At 44.2% G+C, this 25,503-nt stretch overlaps 1 protein-coding gene across 1 annotated transcript; it reads right to left on the bottom strand.

Moving 5' to 3' along the window:
- Positions 1-4,684: 4,684 nt before the first annotated feature.
- tshz3a (teashirt zinc finger homeobox 3a) lies at positions 4,685-22,339 on the bottom strand. The gene is made up of 2 exons (XM_078257614.1): positions 21,956-22,339; positions 4,685-9,653 (listed from the first exon to the last, which is right to left on the bottom strand). Exons 1-2 carry the CDS (start codon positions 21,993-21,995, stop codon positions 6,337-6,339), a joined length of 3,357 nt encoding a protein of 1,118 aa, XP_078113740.1. The 5' UTR covers positions 21,996-22,339; the 3' UTR covers positions 4,685-6,336.
- Positions 22,340-25,503: the final 3,164 nt, after the last annotated feature.

The raw sequence follows: 25,503 nt of genomic DNA, 5'->3' as shown, positions 1-25,503 counted from the left end.
ATGTGTTATTAACCCCTAGGTTCATTTTGCGCCGGATTTGTCCTTTAATCAAATAAAGTTACATAATCTATTACCCACCCAATGATCTATTTGTAAGAAATGAAAAATGTGAACCATTACCAAAAAACATATATGACAGTAAAAGGCAGTGGTACATTTACTAAGGAACAGTACTTAAGTATGATTTTAAGGTAATTGTACTTTACTTTCATGTGACATGAGATTCAACATGTAAATATATGATCAGCTTATGGAATTTGATATATTGTTACTGCTTAAAACAGTTACTCTTCTTCTTGACAACATAAAGATGTACTTAAAGCCATCAGTAATAATATTTCACTAATATCTATTATAATATAACAATTGAATGGTGCCATTTTGCATAATGAGTACTTTTTTGGTCCTTTATTGCTGATAATATTTATGTATATTTACTTAAAGTTGGAATCCTGGTTGATTTGGTGACACTCGTGGTTACTGGTGGCAACAACATATGCAGTGTAATACAACATAAAACACTCCTTGAGCAACTTCTTTGACAGAAATACAATAGTAACGCTGAAATATGTACAAACCTAGTTTCCTGTGAATCCCTCCTAAGCATGAAGGAAATTTGGGTGTGGGAATAATGGAATCTGCCACTAACAATGAAAACTATAAGTAGTAATAACAGAATATTTTGAAAGGCTATTGCTGAAAAAAAGAACAGATCATGAACAGTATCACAAACAGGGTTTGGTTTAATTATGATGTTAAGGATTAGAACTTCAGAGAACATTTCGAACGCAGGACTTTACGTGTAATTAATAATCTAACTGTGTGGTATATACTTTTACTTTTACGTATGTAAAATATCTCTTCCACCACTGCTTAACCTATAACAACCCACGGTGACACAGGTGACAATTTACACCCATACTGGTAAAGTCATGCTACTGGTACTCTGCTTCAAATGTCAGTTACCAGCTGATAAAACAAAGCTCCACAGTTAGAGCATTATATGAATTCAATTCTGGAACCTAGATTAAAATGTTCATAAATGTCATTTGTTTCTGATAAGAAATGCTTCTTGATGATAATAAGCCCTTGGCAAACAGAATGGAAGTCAAATGGTTTTTGATTTCTCTCCAAATCATTCAGTAGCTTCCCACTAATGTAACTTGATCAGAGCACTCTCAAACCGGAGCTCTATGAAATGACAGTTGAGATTAATTTTGTCAGCCTTGTAATCGCGCCTTATTGATGTGTTTCCTGTGAAATGGCACATTGGAAAGAGCAGCTTCAGCCACGGGGCAACTGTGTTTCGTGCAGTAGTCATAGATGGACATTTGATGTTGACCTCCTGATCGCACACCTTCATACTGTCGGGCAGACACGCACACACGCTCACAGGTAATGCTCTATTATGCTGATTTATTGAAGGTTAATTTAATCACTCTTGTAATACCTGACCAGAGGGTGTTCTTACCCGTGAAAAAAACCCAAGTAGCAGGAAAAAAAAGGAGAAAAACATGACAACAAATCAAATAGTGATTTCATGAAGGTGGCACCAGAGACAGGCCAATCCATCAGAATGGCGGCAGACTGTGGACGTGTTGCCACGCGTGGTGCCAGGCGAGGTGCCAGGCGGTCCAAGGCACATCCTCCATGCCAGCGCCCTGAGGCTATGTCCTCGTCACAAGGACAGAGAGGTTGTTAGGACCAACTGCACTAAATCACATACCTCCTCCCACCCACTGTCATGGCCGACAAAGCAGGTTGATGCAGAAATACTGGGGGAGGCGGATAACTGGTCGAATCGACTGGTTTGTTCCAAGTAATACACATCACATCCTCTTATTCCAATTGGTACAGTGATATATGATGTTGTTATGACACTTCCCCTGCTTTTGAGAGCAACCCAATGTCAACAAGGCTTTACACTGAGTGAATGATTCCTCCTAAATGCATTTTAGAGTTTTGCACAATACATTTTCAGAGCTAAGTAAACAATGCAGGCCATTATCTATTCTAGATGTACTGTTTGTGCTTTTTCGCTCCATGGCTGGGATGAGCCAGTGAGCGACAAAGAGAGGCAGAGAGAAGAGAGAGAGGCAACATCCTTCTCCAAAAGACATCAGCTCTGTGAACAGCACAGGCAGATTTTCCATTCCGTCAGCATTTTCCTTTACGTGCCGAACAGATAGCTAAAGGTACCACTTAATGTGATGGGAGACAGGATCTAATGGATTGATACACAGGTTTTGACATGCTATTTGAGCATGGAGCTCGCTATAATTGGTCATGTCATTGTGCATTAAACTAACGATATATAGAGTAGTGCCCTGAGACGAGTGTCTTTAGCAAATCTGTCAGATATCACACCAAAATGCCTCTGACAGCTATCTCAGGCAGCAGCAGCAGCACACTGCAACACAGCAGCACGAAAACCTGCACTCACTAGCGAATGCACTTTTTGGAAACTCACCTCTCTGTCTCTTTCTCTGTCGTTTTCTCTCTGCATCTCTGTCTCAAACTCTTTTCCACTTGCTCTCTCACAAATCTCTGCATGTTATTGTTGGCTTAAATCCTGTGTGGCAATTACATAAATTATATTGAAAGGCGATTTCTTTAATGTGGTGGAAAGTGAAGGTGATACTTTCTTTCTAAATGGAAACTACCTTAAATTACCTTTATATTGGTTGTCATAGATGCGTGTGACTCCTCCCATACATTAGAGACAGGGGTCAGAGGTCCAAGGTGAAGCTAACTTGGCTCTACCCACGACTCCTCAGCTGCTGTCAGAAGACATCATGTCACCTTTCCTATAGAGGCTGCATGAATGGACAACACTTCTTACATTGTCTTCCATCTTGGCATGCAAGGGATTTAGGGAGGCTCGAAGCTTATTTGTAGCCAACGACGCGGTTGTTTATCAAATTACAATGTCAGGCCAGAGACACTTAGAGGAACATTGGATTTGTTGTTAATAGCAGTTTACCCATTTCATCCTCTTAACCTGTTGATATTTTTAAGACTTTCTCTGATTAACGCGAAGCATTAAAACACACGAGAGAGAGAGAGAGCTGGCTTCTATAAATCTTAATCTGAAATCACAATGTATGTGTTTTTTCAGAATCACATATCTGCGTGTGACACAGCTGCCCGTAGCGGTTTACACAACTGCACAAGCACTCTGAGACAGAAGTGATATATATCAACGTGCTCTAAAGACATCCACAACCATTTTGGCAGCCATTTTGTTTTCCTAAATACTTTGCCTCTCCTCCTCAGCTGTCTGTCTGTCGGTGCTGTCAGCCACTCTTGTGTGATTGGTCTGATGGGCTTGATGCTCATCACTCTGTCAGGCTAGGCTCGCCTTTCATTAGTCTGGGCCCCTCCATCCGCCACACTCACACAAATCACATTGACATCCAAACTCCTCAGATCCACAGAGCAATTTAACTGATATTCATTAGAGGGATGACAAGAGCTGATGGGAGATCTGTGGAGTGGAGGAGTGGGGGGACTCATTCTCCTCCTATCCTATCCTTGTCCTGTCCGCCTCCTTCCTTCCCCCTTCACTGCTGACTTTGTTTTAGGAGCATTGAGGCACATCGGCGTCTATAACTACCCAGCCCTAAAGGATAGTCAAGACAAAAGAACAATGGATAACACATCTAATCTCCTCTTTATTATTGTGGAAAAAATACAATTGAGAGGAGTTTTGTGTCTTTCATGTTAAATAATTGGCTACAGCAGATCCACAGTGTCTACATTGCTGTCCTCCAGCAGCCACTATAATGCTCATCCGAGCAGAAGTCCAATCATTTAGCCCTCTCCCTCCAGCCCCTCATTAACCCCCAAAGTGTCAACTATCTCATTAACTCCCCCAACCATCGTCACCCCGAGTCCATCACTAAAGCATTCATCAACACGTACGGTGTTGTAAAAAAAATTTGATCATGTCTGAGGGATATCTGCAAGGACTCAGTAAGCTTTCAAAAACTCACCAGATATTCAATAAGGCAGCCCGGCCTTTTTCATTTGCATTATCAATGGCTACCGGTCTGAATCCCATCTTTCAATTATCATCCTTTGTTAAAGGCTTTATTCTGCTTGTCAGATGTGAGTCATCACTGGGTTCTCCCATAACGTTAGACCAATGTATCCTAAACGTCGGAGGGCCGGGAGCAAGTCTGAGGCGGTAATGAGTTTGTGTGAGAAGACGGGGTCAGGACACAGTGTGTGTGTGTTAATTAATCTGTTCCCGGGTGGGAGGAACTGAAGCGAGATGATGAGATTTAAGAGAGTAAATGGGTGTGCTGCACTCGAGCTGTCCTCTGTTGAGTGAGCGAGCAGGGTTAGAGGCTGGGCAAATGGCCGTCACCATAGTAACCAGATAACTTCCCCGGCCCCAAGTCACTCAGTCAGTCAATCATGACAAGCAAGGCCTGGGAACATCATACAGAAAGAACATGGTGTCCCCAGGCATCTTCAAATAAGACAAAGGTAGATGGGAGAAAAACTGAGAAGTCAATGTGTGTGTGTGAGTGTGTGTGTGTTTCTTTATCATGCATACTGAAAAACATTTAAAAAAAAAATGTTTTTATCATTACATGGCAATGAGCCTGAATTGTGACTGCTTTGATAGCATAAACACCTGCCAGTAATATTGTTAGATCCAAAAGCCTGCTTTGTGGGAATAGCACCTGTCTGTGCATTCTGCACCACTGTCAGCTTGTCTCAGCGCGCGTATATAGGATCCGCTTTATTTTTTCCAAGGGAGTCTTGGAGTCCAGGTGTGTGCCAGATCTGCTGTCTGTGCCCAGGGCTCCTGATGGCATCCAAGCCCCCGTGGTAATCAGCCCACTCTGCCTGCTGTTGCAGCCCGCCTGCCTCCTCCTCCTCCAGTGGCTCGTTTCAGAAACATCTGGTGGTTTACATGCAGCACACACCACCTGCCAGACGCCTCGCAGGCAGTGGCACCGCTTGCACCTCTCGAGTCCACCCCACAACAACGCGACGACACAGAAATCACCAGGAACATCTAGACAAATTGTAGTCGCAAAGATAAGTGCAGATAAAAATGCTGAGGGTTTTTAAGTTCTGCTCAGTGTTTCTGCAGATGTATGTAGCCTTGTGAGCGATCTGTCAGCTAATTTGTAAATGCTTAGTCATCATAATGTGGGACAACAATTTGGGAGGGGTGAGTTTTTTTACTCTAAGATGTATTGTTTTCCTGCAAGCCAGGTGAAAAAAATCAGATAACAGCATGTAAACGACATTTTGGACAATACTGTCAGTTGTCTCTCTGACGAACTTTGGAACATCGCTTGTTGAAGTATTGTTTTTTTCAAATTAGAGATTCATAATGCACCCTGATCTACAAATTTCTCTGATTGGTAAACATGAAAGAAAACTAATGTTTTATGCAGCAGTTAATTCAATTTAATCATAGAAGCACAAGGCATTAACATATTTGTATTGTTTTTTTTTTTTAATCAAATAACATTTATAAAACTATTGTGCAAAACAATGTCCTTTTAATCTTCTTCAAAGGCTCTGCACCAGTGGATAGTCATAGTCCTCTTAAATTAGGAAATATAACAAGTATGCATAATTTAAACAGCAAAGTTGTAAGCTTATACACTATATATACATTTTTACACAGACCTGGATTTTAAGTGCCCCTTACTCAATGATAAAGAACAAGGCAACTTTTACAATCAGCAAGAAAATCAATAGGCTGTACAGAGAAAACTATAAAAACAAGCAATGAACTTTTGCTGTTTCGCAGATTCTTTTAAGTAGCTTTCCCAGGCATTTGGCTGTTATAGGTGTTCAAAAATGACCAGTTTGAAAGAGCATTTTAAAATCTGGACAGGACAGGACTGTACAAATGTAACAGTAACACTTGTTGAACATGCAGTCTACCAGCAAATCAAAACCAAACTCACAAAAATACAAAATAAATACAATAAAGTTAATACATTTCAAGTTATTAGCTGACCTTCTAGTCAAGAGATTCACCATAATCATGAAATAATCTGTCCTCTGTTGTCTCACATTACCAAAAGGTGTACATAGAGTGAGAAAGACAACAAAGCTAACAACAAATCAGGCTGAATATCTTTGACCTACAGTATATTTTGATGTGAAATAAATGTCTTTTGAAATACAGAGAAATTAGAAATGTTTATAGACTGAATCGATGTAAACACATTGTGCTGACATTTTTAACAGTAGTCCTTGCCATCCACACTTTCAAATATTCTGTTTTGATTTTTTTTTTTTCATTTACCACCCATTCTACACATGTTTTTTTACAGTATGTCTACTGCTGAGAGTAATTTAGTGTTTCTCTACTTCGCTCACATATAGCAGATGGTCCTCTGGAGACTTCCCATGGCTCTTGCTGAGGTGAAGTTTGATGGCGTGCTTAGTGGCAAATTTACGGACGCAGAGCTGGCAGCGGTACACTGCCCCATTTCCATTGCACTCATCTTGTGATTGTGGAGATAGCAAGGACTCCAGGGGCACTAGTTTCTCTGTGAGAGTGTGGGAGTCCCTGACAGTCTGTTTGGGGGACAGCTTGGCCAGGTCCCTGATTCTGAACCCAAGGTGGGCTTCCAGGTGGCATACATACGCTGCTGGGGCACGGACCTGTGAGGCACAGTCACTACAGAAGAATATAGGTTGACCGGAATCCAGGTTCTTGAGGAACTTGGTTCTGCCAGTTCTCCTTAGCTGGTACTTAACGTTAGCCAGCCAGTGGCTGATGGTGGTCATGGAGAGGCCTGTGAAACGAGACACATGCATTCTCTCCTGTGGGCTGAGGTCGTTGATGATGTACTTCCCCTCTGATGTCTGCCTCAGGCTTGAGGCAAAGTGGGCCTGCAGGAGGAGGAGGTGCTGGGGGTTCCAGTTAGAGTGACGGCCTTTGCGTTTGTGGCCATGCAGGGACACGTCGTCGTCGTCGTGAGTAGAGCCCACGATCTCGGCTTTGTCTGTGACCCGGGACCGCGAGGGAGTCTTTGGGACATGGTGGGACTGTGTCAGGTTCCTCAGCATGTCTGAGATATCTGACAATGCGTTTTCATGCAGAGGGCTGCTGGATGTGTAGGGAGAGACCACTGTTAGCTTTGCAGGAGTGATAAGGGAGGAGGGGGAGATAGAGGAGGCTGTGGATGAAGGGGTTAGGGGGGCTGAGCCTAAAGAACCTCCTCTATCGCTTTTCCCTTTTGTGAGGTCCATAGGCTGGTCATCACTGGGCTGGCAAAAGCTATTATCAACTACACTTTCCGGCTTTTTGGTCTGTGAGGGAGGAGCGGCCACAGCAGCCCTCTCAGCCATGCTCTGGCTAAGTCTGGAGAGCAGGCTCAGGGGATCTTGGTTTGGCAATGAGGGCTTGGCTGCTTTCCCCAAATGAATGTTCATTACTGACTGAAGAGCACTTAGAGGGTTGACAAAGGGCTGCTCTGGAGGAGTATGGCCAGTGATAATGGCGGAACTGCATCTCAACGTAGAGGCGAGCTGGGATTTGACTGCTGTCTCTCTCTTGGGTTCTGTTGCCGGGGATGCTCTGTCGCTATGGCTTCCCCTGTCGCTATTGGCTGGGGTGACTGCCCTCCATTCCCGAGGTGAGTCTGCCTCTCCTCCCTTAAGAGATTCTCCAGCCTCACTACTACAGGGAGAGAGGTGGTTCTCCATCTCAGGAGACAACTGCTTCACCCTTTTTTCTACTTTTGCTACTTTCTCAGTCACTTTTTTCACTAAATCCTCCATTGCCTGGAAGTTGTTGCTGGGGAAGGGGGAGGACTGACTAAGAGGTGGGGAAATGAGGGGCTGGTTCTTGGCAAGGGAGGACAATGCTCCATCCCCTCCGTTGAACAAGAACTTTAGTGGGGAATTCTTTTCCATGCTGCCCTGTTGGAGCTTGAGGGCACTGGGGAACTGGTAGGCTGCATGGATGCTAGGATAGCCGCCCCAGCTTGGATTCCCACTCTGTGCCTTGTTGATGGCTGATGTCACAGTGTTTTCCAGTGATTTGAGAATATCAAAGCCCCCTTTAGGGCTCTCCTTCAGGTCCTCTTCAGTAAGGTAGCTATACTTTGAGATGTCATATTTTTCCTCCTTCTCAACATCCTCCTCCTTCCCAACTGAAGCAGAAACGTGCTTCTCATTCCCAACAGCCTCTTGCTTAGTGCACTCCTCCTCTACCTCCTCCTTTTTGATTTCTTTAAGAGGAGGGGAGGTAGCCGGGGAAGTTGTTGTAGTTTGAAGAGGTGGAGGAGAGAAGGTGGAGGGTGCGAGTGGGACAGACTGGACCCTCTGTTCAGTAGGTGTGGTAACCCTCCTAGGGTTGGGGGAGGTGGCCTCAGGAAGTGTTTTGATTCTTTTTCCCACAGAGCTGGTCACCCTCAGGAAGTGTCCTGTCACCATCATATGGGTTCTCAACTCTTGCAGTGTATTATGAGAACTCCCACACTCCATACACTTGAGGATCTGAAATTTGTTGGATTCAAACTGCCAAGTATAGCTAGCACCGTTCTGGTGGCCGTAACGGTTATTAGGGGTAGTGTAGGGGCTGGAGGAGGACTTCTGTGAGTGTTCACTCAGGTCTGCCTGTGGGTGCTTAGCTTTGGGGGTTCCTTCTCTAGAACGTGGTGAGGTAATGAGGTCCAACCCCACAAGTCCTCTTTTCTTAGAAGACATGATTTTGGCTGCCACAGGGGCCATGGGCTCCTTCAGAGGCACTTTCTGGTAGTGTTTGGTCTTGATCATGTGGACACTGAGGTCCTGGAGCGATTCAAAGGAGTGGCCACAATACATGCACTTCAAAACTTTCTGGGCATCCTCCTTCCCTTCCATCTCCATCAGGGATCGCTTACGTGGTTTAGACCAGCGCTTGGCGCCGCTGCCTGCCCTGTCCTGGTTGTCATCGCGGTAGTGGCCTGTATCATTCATGTGAACTGTCAGCTCCACAAGGGTGTCATAAGCAGCACTACAGCCCTTACAGCGGAATTTACTGGCCCCAGTGAAGATTGAGCCAAACAGCTTTGGGTTTTGCCTGTGGAGCTGGACTGTACTAAAGAGGCTGGGCTCAGACTGAGCAGGGTGACGGCTCTGGGGAGGATGCTGTTGTAGTGTCTTTGCCACTGCAGACTGGTGCCAGTCATAGCTACCGCTGCTGCAGCTACTACTGCTACTAGTGCTGTTGCTGCGAGCTGGCTTCTCCGTAGAAGCCGAGGCCTGCGACTGTGGTGGTGTGGAATTAAAGTTAAGGGGTGACCACAAGGGGCCGGTCAGGAAGCTGGAGTAGATAACCTTCATTTGTTCTAAGGTGTCCATGCCTATGGGAGGGGTTTTAGTGCCACCATTCAGAGGTGCTGTGACCAAGTTGCCCTCGGGTTTTCTGGAGGGGCTCTCGAAGTCTGAGAGACGGTCACTTGTCTCACTCACATGTGACTCAGTGTCCATCTCTTGTCCTGAGAGCTCCGCAGCACCAGCTGATTCCTGGTCACATGCCTGCTCCTTGGCCAGACCGAGACTATGCTCCACAAACTCATCTTTCATGGGGAGGTCATCCTGAGGGGCTGAGGGCAGGTCGTCTGCCTCCGCCTCCTCATCCTCCACAGTGTGCTCTGTCAGCTCCTCGGGAGAATAGGCTGCAAGGAGAATGGAGACAAAGAGAGAAAGAAAGAGATGAGTTAAATTGCAGGGAGTGAACACGCTATGTTAGAATAACTGGAGAAAAAAGTTTCCCTGCTATGTGTGCCCGAGGACTCCCAGGGATAAATGAGCCATCTGTGTGGGAGCCTTTAAAGCTGAGCTGAGAAATTACAGTCATCCCATTTCACCTCATCAACCATTGAGGTGTTATTTTCCTCTAGGCGAGCCTGTATTTATATACTACCCCAGCCACACAGAACTTATGCCTCCCCTCTTTTCACTCTTTCTATTGGAGAAAAACAAAAAAGAAATATCTTGGCAAAAACATAATGCGCCATTTTATTTATCTCAGGGCGCAACAGCTTGAAATGAAAACTAAATCTGAAATTAATGAAGCCCAATCTCACTGTGGCATTCTCCTCTGGGGTAATAAATGAGTTGGATCAACCTCCATCTGTCAGTTAATATGTCTGACGCCTCTTCATCTGCCTCTTCTCTGATTACACACACACACACACACACACACACACACACACACACACACACACACACACACACACACACACACACACACACACACACACACACACACACACACACATTGAAGAATTTCAGGGAAGGGATGTCAGAATTTTGTTTTACATGTGAAATAGACATTCTAAAGTGTCATCTAGACGGAAGTGAGTTCATTAGTTCCTTAATATGTAGAAGGCAGTCAATATTCTGGATTCAAGATGCATTCTTAAAAGCAAATCTCAGCCAGTCTAAACAGGTGTTGAGTGTCAGGGTAACATAATACAAATACATTTCACTGATCATAAAAAAAAAAAAAAGAACAAAATAAAGGGAGGGAGAAAATGAGGCCGAAGGAAGAGAGGGATAAAGAGGACGAGGTGAGAATGAGCGTCAACATGACGGCAATACATAAGCGATCTGTTACTTTGCATGTTGGTGCCCACTGCTTACATGGAGAGAGATGATAAGTGTGTGTGTGCGTGCATTTGTTTGTGTATACATGTACTGCTGGGCCGCGCACACAAAAATACACACAAACTTCTGTGTCCACCCACCTAGAGTAATGACGACTCACCCCCTTCTCCCACAGTGTCACCATGCCCCCTCCCTCATTTTCTGTCCACCTCACTCACAAAACCGCTCAACTTAAGGAAAAACAAATAATCTCTGAAAATAGCGAATAGCCTGTGGACAGGTCCATGGCCATTTGGACAATATTGTAAACTAAGACAAATGCCCGAAGAAAGCGGTAGGTATACGCTTTAATAGTTTCTGCACTCATACAGTCGAGCTTGGGCATGTGGACGTAAACAGGCAAACACACACACACACACACACACACACACACACACACACAGTGACTAAATCCTTCATTCCCCCCACCCGCCCCACGCACTCACGTCCAGTCTAAACAAAAATGTCATAGCTGAAATAACTCTCATTTCCAGTGCTAACAGCCAATCTCTAGACAGCCATGCGGCTGGCGCTGGTCTGATTTGGGCCCTGGGGGCACAGTCAGCAGGCAGCCCCACTGAGAGGCCAGCCTAATGGAGACCTGGCAGGTGCAGCCCACTCTCCGTCCTCCCGGAGATTTGGTTTGTCACTGGGTATCCATTACCTGCCATTCTCCGCTGATAGGCCCCGACAGCCCTGATCAAAAGATGTCGTCGGGCCCCAGTCCGCTTGGCAGTCAGTGGCATGTCGTTTGTAAAAAAGGCCAAGCAGGGTGTAAATAAAATGACATGATCACTTCCCTGGCCCCTCATGTTCTGGACACAATTATGATAATGTGGATGTGGAGGGGAGGGAGGGGTCTGGTAGGATGGAGAACGGGTCGAGGAGGTAAATCGCTCACGCTCAGGCAAACACGCAAGGGGAGATATCTCACTGCTACCAGCGCTCAAGCGACTGCCCACACCCTCTTTCCTTTACTTTCTCTTCCGCTTCTCCTCTGGAAGGCATTTGTGTCAGACTCTCATTTGAAAGAGGAAATCCAGCCAGGATGAGGTAGTTAATGTGTTTGTGTCCTGACTAGCTGGTCACGGATGTCAGCTTGCATCAGGCGAGCCTGACACACCGCTTGACCAAGTTGTCAGGTCACCTTTCTTTTATTCCACATATTTCTTCACATTGTCTAGCTATTTCATCAAACTATTGCCATATCCAATTTCACGTCATGTTATCACATTCGTTAACCTTCTCCCAGGGCTGTGACATAACTTGGCAGTAAATGTTTTACATTTCATACTAATAGAACTGCGACCCTATATGTTATTGTTCATTTGTCATTAAGCCTAGATAGCACACAGAGGGGGAGAGAAGTCCAAAAGGACCTGCTATAAACCTACAGAGTATAGCCATGTTTCCAGGCAATTTAAAATGCAAAACAAAAACCATTATGTCTGAGCACTATCTGTTAATTTAATCCCCAATGACTGATAATCCATCACACAGGGCGACAACCACATCCAATTATTCTCCCTGGCTTGACTGACAACAGAGGTGATTTATCAAGCTAATAAAAGGTGATGGGAGTATTGAGGCTCCCTTAGAATAAAAAAAGAAGAGGATTATGAATACAACAATACTCTTGGATTGCAGTTTTAACTAATATCTAAGCATATGGTGTAGTGCCAATGTATGAATTTTCCTAGTGTGTGTGTGTGTGTGTGTGTGTGTGTGTGTGTGTGTGTGTGTGTGTGTGTGTGTGTGTGTAAATGAGAAAGAGAGAGTGTGCTCATGTTATGATAAAGTGAGCTGATGCCATGTGGGAGAAAGACAAGAATCATTAGGTTCCGTGATTGATTCCTTGGGGTGGGGTAGAAGAGTAGGAGATGCACTATCACACAATCAACATCTCAGTCACGGCTCACACAGAAATAGCAATAACACATTTCACACAAACACAAAAGCTGCAGAAAATAAGGCTCACATGCAGAAATACACACTTCACTTTAAGATACGCAACGTCAAATACACCCCCACGTAATTATAAATAAAGCTAGTCAGTCGGTTATGACACCAGCGCCCCCCCTTTCTCAAACACACAAACACACTCGTACACGCACGTAGATGCAAGCGATGAGGAAAGATGAGGAAAGACAGTGACATGTTGGCATGCAGGAGGCATTCCTGTGGAGTATCATTTTCATAAACATAAGGGCCGCAGACGAGGAGGGAGAGATCATCTGATAGAAATACTGCAGTGCTGCTCTGACGATCAGGAACAACAGACAGGGCAGGGACAGGGCGTGATTAAGCAGGAAGGTGCTGTGGCTGCCTCTAAAGCAGAGCCTCTCAGTGTGTCTCTCTCTGTCTCCTTCCCTCTGTCCCATGGGTTATTTCTCCTCAAGTGCTGCTGAAAGCTGCTGTTTTCGATGCTGCATTTTAAATAGGCCTCGTATGCACGAGTGATAATATGAGGACCTAAAAAAAAAAAAATCAATCATGTGTTTCTCAAGTAGAAATCTATGCAATTCTTTATTTGCCAGATTATCTCAGCTCAAATCAGCAAATACATTTGAATATCTTTGTGAAAAGCACAATCCTATACCTCTTCATTAAGCTACTACTAAGTCCTGTCCCTTTTCTTCAATCTGTCTTTAATTGATGACCACAGTGTATATTCCTGGTCTGGCCTGCACAGCTGGGAAAACAGTCTGGGAGCCAGATCACACCCAACAGCAGCGGGGTAAACAGGATGTGTCATTAAAAACTCTACCTGTTTCTGACCCTCATATTCAAATGACTGCTTGGTCTCTGAAAAAAATGAAAGGGACAACCTTGCCACAGGCATCGAGGTATGAAAAAAAAAGGTGAGGCCTTTTGAGCAGTCCTCAGTGTAGTACAATATTTCATCTGTGCTTTTTATGCTAAAAATAGCATAGATGACAGATGTATGTAGAAAATGTAGTATTTATTTTTCTGAAATTGTTGTGCAAAGATATGGTGAAAAGAGGATCTGTTTAAATTCACACAAAGCTACTACTATGTGCAATAACGTGCTGCCTACTTCATAAAGAAATGTAATGTATAATGTCAATTCAATGTGTACATTTTTGTGCATTACACTGATAGAAGTGAGGAATAAGAACGCTGAATTAACATCCTATGGGGATCTTTAAGAAAATAAAACAGAAACTAATGCTATTGCAAAAGCATTGTTTATATAGGTTTCATAGCTTGATTACCTCTTTATTTATATTTATAATGATCGACGCATAGTTAACTGTACCGTGCACAAAGACGCAACTACAGGGATACAGGGAGGGGAGAGGAAATTGTCTACATGGGTGGTCCCTTATAGCTTTATGGTGTTGTTTAAAGACAACAAAAGAATCAAGCAACAGGAAAAAAGAAAGCCCAGAGATTGCAGGCTATGGTTTACAGTTTAAGATTTAAACTTCATACTACTACTATACAAAAATGCATGATCATTTAATGTCTTATATACATTGAGCTGCATTTCTTGTATGAAAGATAACATATACAGTAAATAAAGTAATTTATTATTACTATTATCCAGTTGAAGAACAGAGGAAGGGAGGTTAGGTGTAGTTGCCAAGATCTTTGATCACATGCTGTTTGAGATATTTGAATTCAGTCTGTGATCAGATCGGAGGGGGGGGGGGCTCTGAGAGGAGAGAGTTAAACTGTGTCACAACATGAGAGTGTTTCTTGACATGTATTTTAACTGGACCTTGACGCCCTTAAACCTTCACGGCCCCTCAGCAGTGTGGGGGGGGGGGGCTCTTACTGACAGGAAACAGCTCCAGAGCGCTACAGGACAGGAAGTCACCTTAGTCTCAATCAAAAAACCCACAAACCACCAACTTCCACTCACTCTCTCAAGTTTCCCAGCAGCCTAAAACTTAAATAGATTAGAATAATTTAGTGTAAAACAGCCCCATTCTGTCAAAATAGCAGCAGATCAGAAACATACCTAAAATGCCTTTCTGTTGCACACATTTGTCAAAGCAACACACTCAATCAAACTTAGTTCTCTCCCTCCTTTCCCTTTGATCCTTACAGGCTGGTTGAAAGTCCCACGAGAAAATATGCAACAGGTGATCTGCGGCCATTTGAAATATTAATAAGTCCTGACATAATTCGCTTTTCCGGATATGACCAGGCCATCTTGTGCTATTCATTTCTTTTAGTTTCTTTTTTTTAATTTTTTTATATATATATATACATAACTCTGCTACTACAGTACATTATGCTTACACAGGCTATCATGTTACAAGCGACCATGAATGTCTTTGTCAGTATTTTTTATTTGTGTGTGTTCTCTACCCCCTGATGGCATTGTGAATACATTGTGTCCGCCGATTGTAGTGCAGGATGTGCGATATGGGAGATGGGAAAAACAGAGAGATCATTCTGGCCCCAGGCAAAGCTTAGGGCTGAACCTTGTCAATGCACATAGTAAGAGGAGAGAGAGAGAGAGAGAGAGAGAGAGAGAGAGAGAGAGAGAGAGAGAGAGAGAGAGAGAGACTGAATAGATTCAACCCTCTGCTGATTGTTTTGTTATGAGTGGACCTCAAAGCTGCCAGCTGCACATACAGACCTTCAAGACCTGAAAATTCATCTTGTTTATCTGACATGAGACGAGCCACAGACACATAAAGACCTCCCGTTACTAACTCCAACGTACAAGAGGAGAGAACGAGGTGACTCATAGTTCCAGTCCCAGTTTTAAACTTGACGCAGACACAATAAGCGATTAAAAAAAGGGGGGGAAAAAACAAAAAAAAAACACAAACAGCTTCCACAGGTGCAGAACCAAGGGCAGTAAGGATCGAGATGCCACGGGAAGGCGGTGTTTCAGTCCGACGTGCACACACAGAGCCTGCCTCATTTGATGATATGTAGTCAGGCAGTTGTCAAGCAAAGCTCCACGAAGCAGAACTCCTCGACCTGTTTAGGCCTCATATAAAAATGTTGTTTAAAAAAAGTCATCAGGCTGTGTGAATTCACTCTTCCGCTACATAACTTTCAGCTTCACAACACACTTACAAACACTAGTTTAGTAGAACCATAAACCATAAGTTTAAACATATCAATTTAAAGCCAATAATCTAAACTATTTGACAGTGGAACTTAATGTACCTGAAGTGTCTTATTGTTGTCAAATGCATTGCAAAACAGCACGTACTAAAACAACGGTAAGTACAGTGGGTCAAAGTCACACAATAGTTCACAATGATCAGTTTAGTTAATGGAAAGTTCAACGGAATGTTTTCATAACAGCTTATAACTGAATCTATTAAAAGCTGTCTGATCTACTCGTGTTTTCTTTGTCCCATGAACCCAAACTGTCTTAGTTAATCATTACTGTGTCAAGCCAGGGTGTACATGTTTCGAAGTTGTTGCACTGCCTTTTTAAAAGTCGGTTAAGTAAAATGTTATCATGCCATATTGGATTGATGGCTAAAACTGTGAAGATAGGAGCTAAAGAAAAGTCCTATAAGTCCTATAAAGTGCTAACACCTTAAGGCTGGGGTTAAAACAAGAGTTACTGTAGTTCTACAATTCAGTTCTAAAACCTAGAGTAAAGAGCTGGCACAACACCAGGAGCTCAAACTGGGGATACAGTTGAGAATAAGGGATTGGTTCAGGTCTGAAACTGGGATTAGGTGTGTAGCTTGTAGCTGGAACAAAAACTGGGACTGTGTGTAAAGTTGAATCGGGGGTGAAGGGAATAAAGTCGGGCTTGGGAGTGGGACGACCAAACCCCTCTCACAACACACAGCTGCTGCCATGATCGCCTAGCAACGAGGAGGTGATGGACGCAGCCTGAAGATGGATGGCCACCATAAATCACAGTAGTGAGTAGGAGGAGGAGGAGGTAGGAGACAGAGAGAGGGAACAAGAAGAGGACGAAAAACAAAACAACAGATTTTTTTTCTTCTCCCTTTTCTGTAGCAGCGGCAGAGCTGGCCTTGCCTTGACCTCTCACTGTACTCTTTTATCCATGATGGTTGGGGAATGACACGGGGCAGGGGACTCTTCTGGGCAAAGCTTAATGGAAACTTCTAGGTAATCATTACAGTCAGTTAGATTGGATCCAATGGATCATTTTATAATGTACAATTGCAATAAACTCCATTGAGGCGTCTACGTGCCCTTCAGTGTCTAGAGTTTTGTCATGATTCCACTAACTTTTTAAAGATGATAATAATGATAGACGATACCTTTCATAAAGCAATCCTCCAGGCAAGGCAATCTGGGTAGTGTAGTTGCGGGATAAACATCCCTGGGCTATCTGATTATGGCCTACTGCTGCGGCACTGGTGTCTAGTAACACTCAGAGAGAGCGCTCAGCCATCCATCATGCAGTGAGTGTCTGTCTAAGGCTTTCCACCCTGCTTCTTCTCGTCCTGGCTCTCCAGTTACAGCCATACACGGCCGGCCTAAATAATATTCTTCATGATAAATGGCACTATAAGCCTGGTATCCATCATTAATCTGATTTTTAAAGAAGCATCCATCTTGGAGAGAGCCTGTTAGGGCCACGGGGGAGCAGAGCAGCTCGGGTTCATTTAAAGGCCAGGCTGCTGCATGAGTGATACCTGTCAGCCCTGCTCATCAGGGAGCAACGCACACACACACACGCACACGCACACAGGCATTAAACATTGACACCATATGGCCATGCGTGCGTGCACGCACACACACAACTCTTCGGCGCCCCTAGGTGCGTTCACTGTGCATATATTATGAGTAACCATCACACTTGTCGGACTTTGTGTACTCACAAAACATATTTCTCCCCTTCATTAAGACATCTAGAGACGTGTCATGGAAGAACATTCTGTCACTCGTCAAAACACAACTCAGTGTAACTCAATCCTCCCTGTCATCTCGAAAAAATCTCACGTACCAAATGCTTCTGGTAAAGGGTTTCAGGAAAATTCACTCTTCCCTGGAAAAACTCTCACACACACACAAACGACAGTCTCTTTTCCCAGCTCTCCATTCCTCTTTCTCTCTCCACTGACTCTGCAGCTCATTCTCCATTCCTCTCCTTCTCTTTGTTTCTCTCAGTCCACTCTCTGTCTTGTTTTCCCCTCTTTCACTCTCTTTTTCTTCCTCTGTGCCCCCTATCCACCTCCCTTCTCTGTGTGTCTGGTAAAGCCTGTTTGATAAATGACACACGTCACTGTGTCAGAAGCGAAGGGTGGGTCAGTGATAAATGACTCTGTTGAAAAGGAAATCGGCTCTCTGGCATGGCCGGGCTATTCTCCTCCTGGATTGGGTTTCAGGACCCCTGAAGACCGGAGCAGCTCAGTTTCCCCGAAAAGAGCACACATCCCACCAGGCTCTGACGCTCTCTACTTCGAGGAGGGGTGGGAGACAGAGAGAGGGTGGGTGGGAGCTGGGTTTGGAGGGATCCAGCCTGTCCCAATTGTCGCTACAGTACAGCTGCATCTATCACAACAGCGGTGGGACTATTTTTACAAAGCCTCCGACTCAGTGCCCAGACAGCAGTCCTGGCTGAAAACCTCGGCTGAGAGCACACTGAAAGCTGAAAGGGAAGAGTGGATGGCTAACGGTTTTCTATTTGTGACACTACAGCAGTACTTATACTCCTCTTTCTCTCCCAAAGCCCAACCCTATGACTTGACATCTGCCAAGTGTGTGTTAAAAAGCAGAGAAGGCCCATTTCACCGCCCCCCGCTCTTCTTCTCCTCATCGTCCCCACCACCAGCACCTCCTCCTCTTCCTCCCACCTCTGCGCTCTTTCTCTCTTCTCCTACACTGTCTCTCTCACTCACTTGCTGGCAGGGTGGCACTGTTATCATTACACAGGCAAGATGTATGGAGTCAGGGCCTATGGCAAAAACAAAAAGGCATCTGTCAATACCTGTGGGAAACACTCTGTCAGCCTTCCTCCTCCTCCTTCCACTAGTGTTCACAGCCTCATTAGATATGCACTTATCAGACACATAGATCACAGACGTGACTCAACCTCGCCGGAATCCAGCCACAGGACTTTCATTAGCAACAGGGCCTGCAAGGCCAAAACATTTGCCGCGCTCACACCTGCAAAGAACGCCAGCAGAGGCGTATTGTTGTTAAATCTCGCCAACATTGTCAGCCTGTATGTCGGCCGAACAATTAAGTCCCAAATCGTGCCCCCCTGCTGCTTCCATAAGGGCATGCTTTTCACACATAAACAACAGGAAGGCAGACAGATATAAAAACAGCTTACTTCATTTCTCACTTGCTGCTTTTTACAACCCAGTCACAACATGTGCGCATGTGACTGCAATGTGTGCTGTTAATGCTCCTATCTTTACTAGCGTCAACACTGCATGCTTGTGTGCTTTGTCTTGTGTTTCTAAGTTGGAATATGCTGCACAGGTGGGGTGCAAAGACAGAGAGATTGGAAGAGAAGGACGAAACTGAGCAACATAGACGGGCCTAAAGAGCTCAGAGAATTATGGCCTGACCCCAGCAGGTGGTCTGCAGTTACAATTCCTTTCATCACTATCACAAGCCAAACCGCACACACACACACACACATTCAAACCTAACAAATCAGAAAGTGTATGCCCACTGATTTGAGCGCATGCACACAGACAGACATGAGTGATGGCTGCCAGTCTGGCACCTATAGTCCTGACCCTGCAGAAAGAAGAGACTGTTGCTGTGGAGCCTGGTCCAAATCAGACTAACATCCCACCCCTCCTGTGTCGCACTCTCCCTTATACACACAAGACCAGATCGCTGTTATAACATGGCCTAACAGTGCACTAACACATGCAACACTCTGGATACTGTAAGCACACTGACACCATTCTGCAGACATACTGTACAGGTTAGACATTTCTATGAAATAGCCGTGTCTTTGCCCACACAGTAAGTATAAAGTTCGACTTCATGTTAAGTCGGCGGAGCATTTCAACTTTCTGCAGCCATTTCAACAGCTTCAGGCCTCGGGCTTGTGGTGAAGCTAATCGCCAGCCATTTAGGAAGTAGGTCTGTATTTCCACAGCTGGGAGAGTCCCTTTCTCATGTTTGCTCGGCTGTTTACATGGCCAGCTGCCCTCGGTTGTTAAGAGCACTCAGACCTGACCCAGGTAGGCAGGCCCATTTGTCACCTGCAGCGGAAAATTGAGTTACAGCACAACCAAAGGCGAGCGGCTCTGTGTAATATCAAGTTGATTACATCAAAGTGGTGGCAAACCTCATTGGGCTGGGCACCCCGAGCTTGTCATCTCCAATCACAGGGGCTGTCAGGACTCCATCAGCCTCACGGCTAATTGGACCAACGCTAATGAAGCAGGCAAAACAAGTTTTGTACTGTGGAGAGAGAAACCCTCTCAGACAGAGGAAGGAAAGAAAGAGAGGGAGAAGCTGAGAGTGTGTGTTGGAGAGACAATGAAAGAGCAAACAAGGGTGTATGTGTGTGTGTGTGTGTGTGTGTGTGTGTGTGTGTGTGTGTGTGTGTGTGTGTGTGTGTAGCGGGGTAGATTTTTCATGCGAGTCTCAAGGTTGCAGTGGGCTGACTCTCCCCCTAAGTCCCTAATCAAGGCCCATCATCTGTCATCCTTTTCTTTGCTCTCTCTATCACCATGCTCTGTGCTGCAATCAATTCATCATCACCCTTTGTGTGCCACTGAACAGTTGACAACTTTATAACTTGCAGCTGCACGGGCTGACTGACAGGGGTGGAAGGGGAGCATGAAAAAATGAAGAAATGAATAGATGAATGAATGAACAAAGAAGCGTGGTTTCAGGGAGAAAAAGTTGTTTTCTAAAAACACAAAACGATCTATATTACAGCCTTTTATTCCCTTTTGTCAACAGAGAAACAGCAGTGTAGCAGGGAGGAGAGAGGAGAGGAGGAGATGAAAAAAACAAAACATCCTCACTGATCTGAAATCAGAAAGCTTTCAGTCATTCTTTATGTGCTCCCCGCGGCCACTCTGAGCCAGTGAGCATGTACATTAGGCTGGGGCATTTTGATGAAATAAAAGCCCAGGCCAGCTTATGGCTAAACAGAATGGGAGCACTCACTCAGCCTGTCTCTGATTGACCATTAAAGCCATTGATGAATGGGCCTGTCAGGGGAGAGACAATTAAATCAAACATGAAACAAAGCCGTTGTGACGGCCCGGTCTGACAGAGCAAACCCATTCCTCCCCTCCATTACATAGCACACGGCTCCTTTTACAACCTCTAACCCACTCCTCCCGCCTCCTCTACCCACTGTGTGTGTGTGTGTGTGTGTGTGTGTGTGTGTGTGTGTGTGTGTGTTCAAAGTGAACAAGTGAGTATGTGCACATGGGAGTGTTATGTTCTCTGCTGGAAGTGTGTGTGTGTGCGTGTGTGATGTCTTACTGTGAAACCACTTTGTCTCCCCCCTCTTTTACTTTTTCATAGTCAGTTGGCCATCAGAAAGAGAGAGAGAGAGGGAGAGAGAGAGAGAGAGATACAGACAGAGAGAGAGAGAGAGAGAGAGAGAGAGAGAGAGAGAGAGAGAGAGAGAGAGAGAGAGTAAAAAAGTACACAGGGCCTTTCAAAGTGGTTTAAACGTGACGTCAGGGGCCTGCAGCACATGGTGGGAAGTGATTTTCTGATGCAAATCGGGAAGGATCAGATCAAAGCCGCATGACAGCCAATCAATCAACCGTCAAATCAGACATGGCAACTGTCGATTATGGCTCCTTCCAGCCCACGAAACCCCATTGTCTGCTCTCAAATTGTTTATCTTATCCCAAGAAAAGAAAAAAAGCTCAGAGGTAGGGCTTTTTTCCCCCAGCTTCTGCAAAGAAGTTATGCGCTCGGATCAAATGCGCACAAAGCCCTTATGTCCCCCTTATGGCACGCCTCGGGCACTCACCATCATGAAAACACTGGTTTTTTTTTTTCCACAGGGTTTACTCCCACAGATCAAAGGTATATGACTGTTAGGATCGGTAAACTGTCAGGGATTCAAGTTGGGAACAATAGGAAGGGAAAGTTTACAGCAGGCAACTCATCCGATGGGACTACAGTATTCGCACAGCGTGGAGAGCGAAAACGCAGGATCACAGATTGCTTTATACAAACTGTACATCCGCTTTAATAAAGGGAACAGTTTCTATGATGTCTCACAAGAGTAGCCAAGAGTGATAAAGCGGATCGTTAGAGAGCAACAACAAAAAAAACACAAAGTGGTAACGGAAATGCAGTGAATGTAAAGTGAGCTCTACAAAACAAAAGGTAACATCCGCAGTTTTATGATAGTAAACCTTATTTTTCTACGCACATTATAATTTGATACACATACCTGCTGCGCGCTTGGGCGCGTCTTGTTTCCTCCGCGGCATATTTATTTGTGGGGATTTCCGTGAAACTCTTCCTTTTTTTCTAATTTAATATACCCCCTCGCCGTATCCGGGAAGATCCACCTCTACTCAAAAAAGATTCACGCCTTCGTGTAGTAGACTGCACAACATCGGGGAGTCCGATGGAAAGAAAAACTAAAAATCATCGTTACGGAATAGCAGCCTGCGGGAAAAGTCAGCGGAAAAATAAATAAACGAGGTGGGAGGGGAAATACTTTATGTTTGGGGTAATCGCGTTCAGAATGTCAGCAGTGATAGCCAGCGTCCACCTCGGCTGCCTGGTCTGGCAACAGGCAAAGTTGAGGGATAAGGGAGACGATCGCGTCACTCACAGCAGGAGAATGGGCAAACCCACCGCTCCGTTAACTCTTTACTTCTCAGAAAGGGGCGGACACCAGGCACGAGTGTCCTCCTACCTCTGTTTTCCATGGGAATCACAGTTTATGAGCTGATTGTTACAACACAGCAGGCTGATAATCACCAACCAAACCACAAACAATCTGAATAATATTCGAATAACGTCCCCACATAGGCTGTGTGTCTCCGTCATCCATCATCACATGTTTCGTTTTAATCGGTCACGTAATGTTTCTACAGAAATGTATGTCTTCGCTGTATTTATTTCTAATTATTATAATTGGCCGTTGAAAGGTATTTTAGGTGATTATAAAAACCCATTTGTTACAGGCGTTGCATCAATATGCAAAACACACTCAGCCACTAATAGGCTACTATTTTATTAAATGTCACACATTTTCAAAGCTTTTGTTCAGGTTCGTGATAATAATTGTATTGATTTGACTAGATATTGCACACTTAATGTGTGCAATATCATTGCACACATTAAACTGCAGTTTAGCATCCAACCAGACAGTGTGAACAGTATTTAAAGATAATCAAATGTAGCCTACAGAATGAACAATAAACCGGTGGGGTAGTGTGTGTAAGATGGGATGTATTTTGATATAATATAATAACATGCAAAAAGTGTAATAGGAAGCTTTGAAATGTCAGTTATGTTACTATTACAGGCATAAACCAAAAATACTATATAGAGTAGAATGAGTGTTATAAACAGCTAGCAGGTTTGTAAATGTTAATGTTTTCTAATGATGGATGAATGAATACATGTACCATATAAAAAAAAGACAAAATGTCTTGTTAAAAATAGTTAAATGCAATTAGTTTAACAGACAGTAACAGGGAACGCTAATACAGAAGGCAATGAGCCCTGGTGGAATGGCCTTTATGTTGCTTACTGTAAGTCATTTTTGTAATTGTATTTATTGGTAAAAAAAAACAAAACATGCTCACATAGTCTGTATATCTTATAACTGGTGCAAAAAATTGTTAAGCACCCACCTCACCACTGCCCCAAAATGCAAACATGCCTGAGGCCCTTTCCTTGCTAATTTAATGTGAGCAGTTAAATGTTAGCTTTCATCACAGTAAAAGCATCACTTCTCCCATATATCCACATTAGGTAGAGATCAAAGCCAGTTCAAGGAAGAAGCGTTAAGTCTTAGTGCCAAGGTAATGAGTTTTCGTATTGCTTTTTTCTTGAGCCAGCAGTATCTCTGCAGAGTGGGATGGTCCCGGGTCTCCCTCTGTGCCTCTGATGTGTTCTGACCCCTGCCAGCAAGAAGACACATACAAATACCAAAACATGCTGCGTGTGGGTGCTCGGTGCTGCACACATATTACACACACACACACAGACACATGAAGTAGAGAGTGTTCAGATTCAAGGATGTTCTTACTCTTTCAGATACAAATCTAAAACATGCACACACAAATGGCATCACACTCTCTCTTTCTCCCCCTCTCTCTCTCTTTTTTTCTCTTTCTCTCTTTCTATCTCTCTCTCTCACGCACACACACACACACACACACACACACACTCACACATACACACACACACACACACACACACACACACACACGCACAGACACACGAATACACGCACGCACGCACGCATGCACGCACACACACACACACACACACGTCCTCACTCAGAGAACAAGAATTAAAGACCTCTCTGATCAGGACTCGCCCCCGCCTCCCCATCTCTAAGAGCACAGGGTCCCTGTCCCTTTAACAACATGAAATTACAACCCAAATGGGATGTCAGGGGTTAGCAGTGTCTCTAAGAGAACTATGTGAATATATTTCCTCCTATGGACTTGCCCCCATCATGACCTCCCCCAGGAACAAGAAGTAGCCCGGTGATTGGCATTTTTACAGCCAAATTAAACCGTCTTGCAGGCTGCTGAAGGCAGGAGGAGAAAGCAGCCCTTCCAAAATTAGTGAGCCATCATCATGACAGAAAGTAGCGGGGACATGGTGTCATCCAGCTACTGTATTGATTAACCCATAAATACTATACACAGCCTCTACACTGTGGCTCTCCCAGGCTTACACTGTAAATGGAAGTTATCTCAGCTGTGCATCTGTCTTGCTTTGCTATGATATCAAGAGACTGCAACCTGCTTGGGTGTTTAGCACATCATGAACAAGAGGACTATATGCATATAATTTGTGAAATGCAAATTGTATCTTAGATGCTTTTAGTGCTTTGTGCTGATGAAAGTGTGAAACAGAATGTGTTGTAATTTAAGGAAAAAAACGAAAGCAATAATTCTTACCGAGTAGATTACTCCATTGCTTTGGAAAATGCAATTTGATACAGGAAGCGTGGATATTTAAAGAAATATTCATTTTTTTAGGACTATGTGTGATACTCTCTTTTAGCAGGTAGCTCTGCTGCATTATTTCTCTTTTCTTGTGCTTGACACCAGGTTTATTATAAAAGAGGAACATCTGTCAACCCTGCACTGATTTGCACACAACTTCGCCCAATCAATCTCAAAGTTGCGATTAAAAAGCACGAGCTGCCTTTATTTTTCTATTGAAATCTTTTGGCAAAAAATGGTAGAGGCCTTTCAATTTCATAGCCTCCAGAACACTCAAGTATTCATTGCGCTCTACTTTTCGCTTTCAACCTCTCTGCGGGAGGCAGGACTCATGACATCTATGTATGCTGCTCCTATTCACAATGCTATTCAGCCTTCAGACGTGTGTTGCAAATGATCCCTCAATACCATCAGATCGCTGTTATTGGCAGGCACCCAGTTATGGGCCTGTCCAGAAAGGCAGGCGCAGTGCAGTGTCAGAGTGCAAACTGACAGTTCTGTTCTCATAATGAGTCCCATTCAACAGCGCTTTGTCCAAACGAAGGAACAATCTTCTATAATGTGGCAAAGTTTTGCCTCTTGAAAATGCTTCTGAATAAACTTAAAAGGCAGCGAAAGGACACTGAATAGGGTTTCCATTGATTTCCTGCAAACACATACAAGTGTTTTTCTGTGCACGTGCTTTGTGTATCATCTGTGTATTCATGCGGGTAGGTTCATGTGTGGGTGTGTGTGCGTAATGCATGGCCCTGTTGAGAAGAGAGATTGCTTTATTCCTGCCATGTAGGTGCTATGG

This window comes from Sander vitreus, chromosome 8 (genome assembly GCF_031162955.1).
Source record: "Sander vitreus isolate 19-12246 chromosome 8, sanVit1, whole genome shotgun sequence".
Classification (NCBI taxonomy): Eukaryota; Metazoa; Chordata; class Actinopteri; order Perciformes; family Percidae; genus Sander; species Sander vitreus.
The sequence above is the reverse complement of the archived record's forward strand: the minus strand, read 5'-3'. Positions and strand labels throughout refer to the sequence as shown.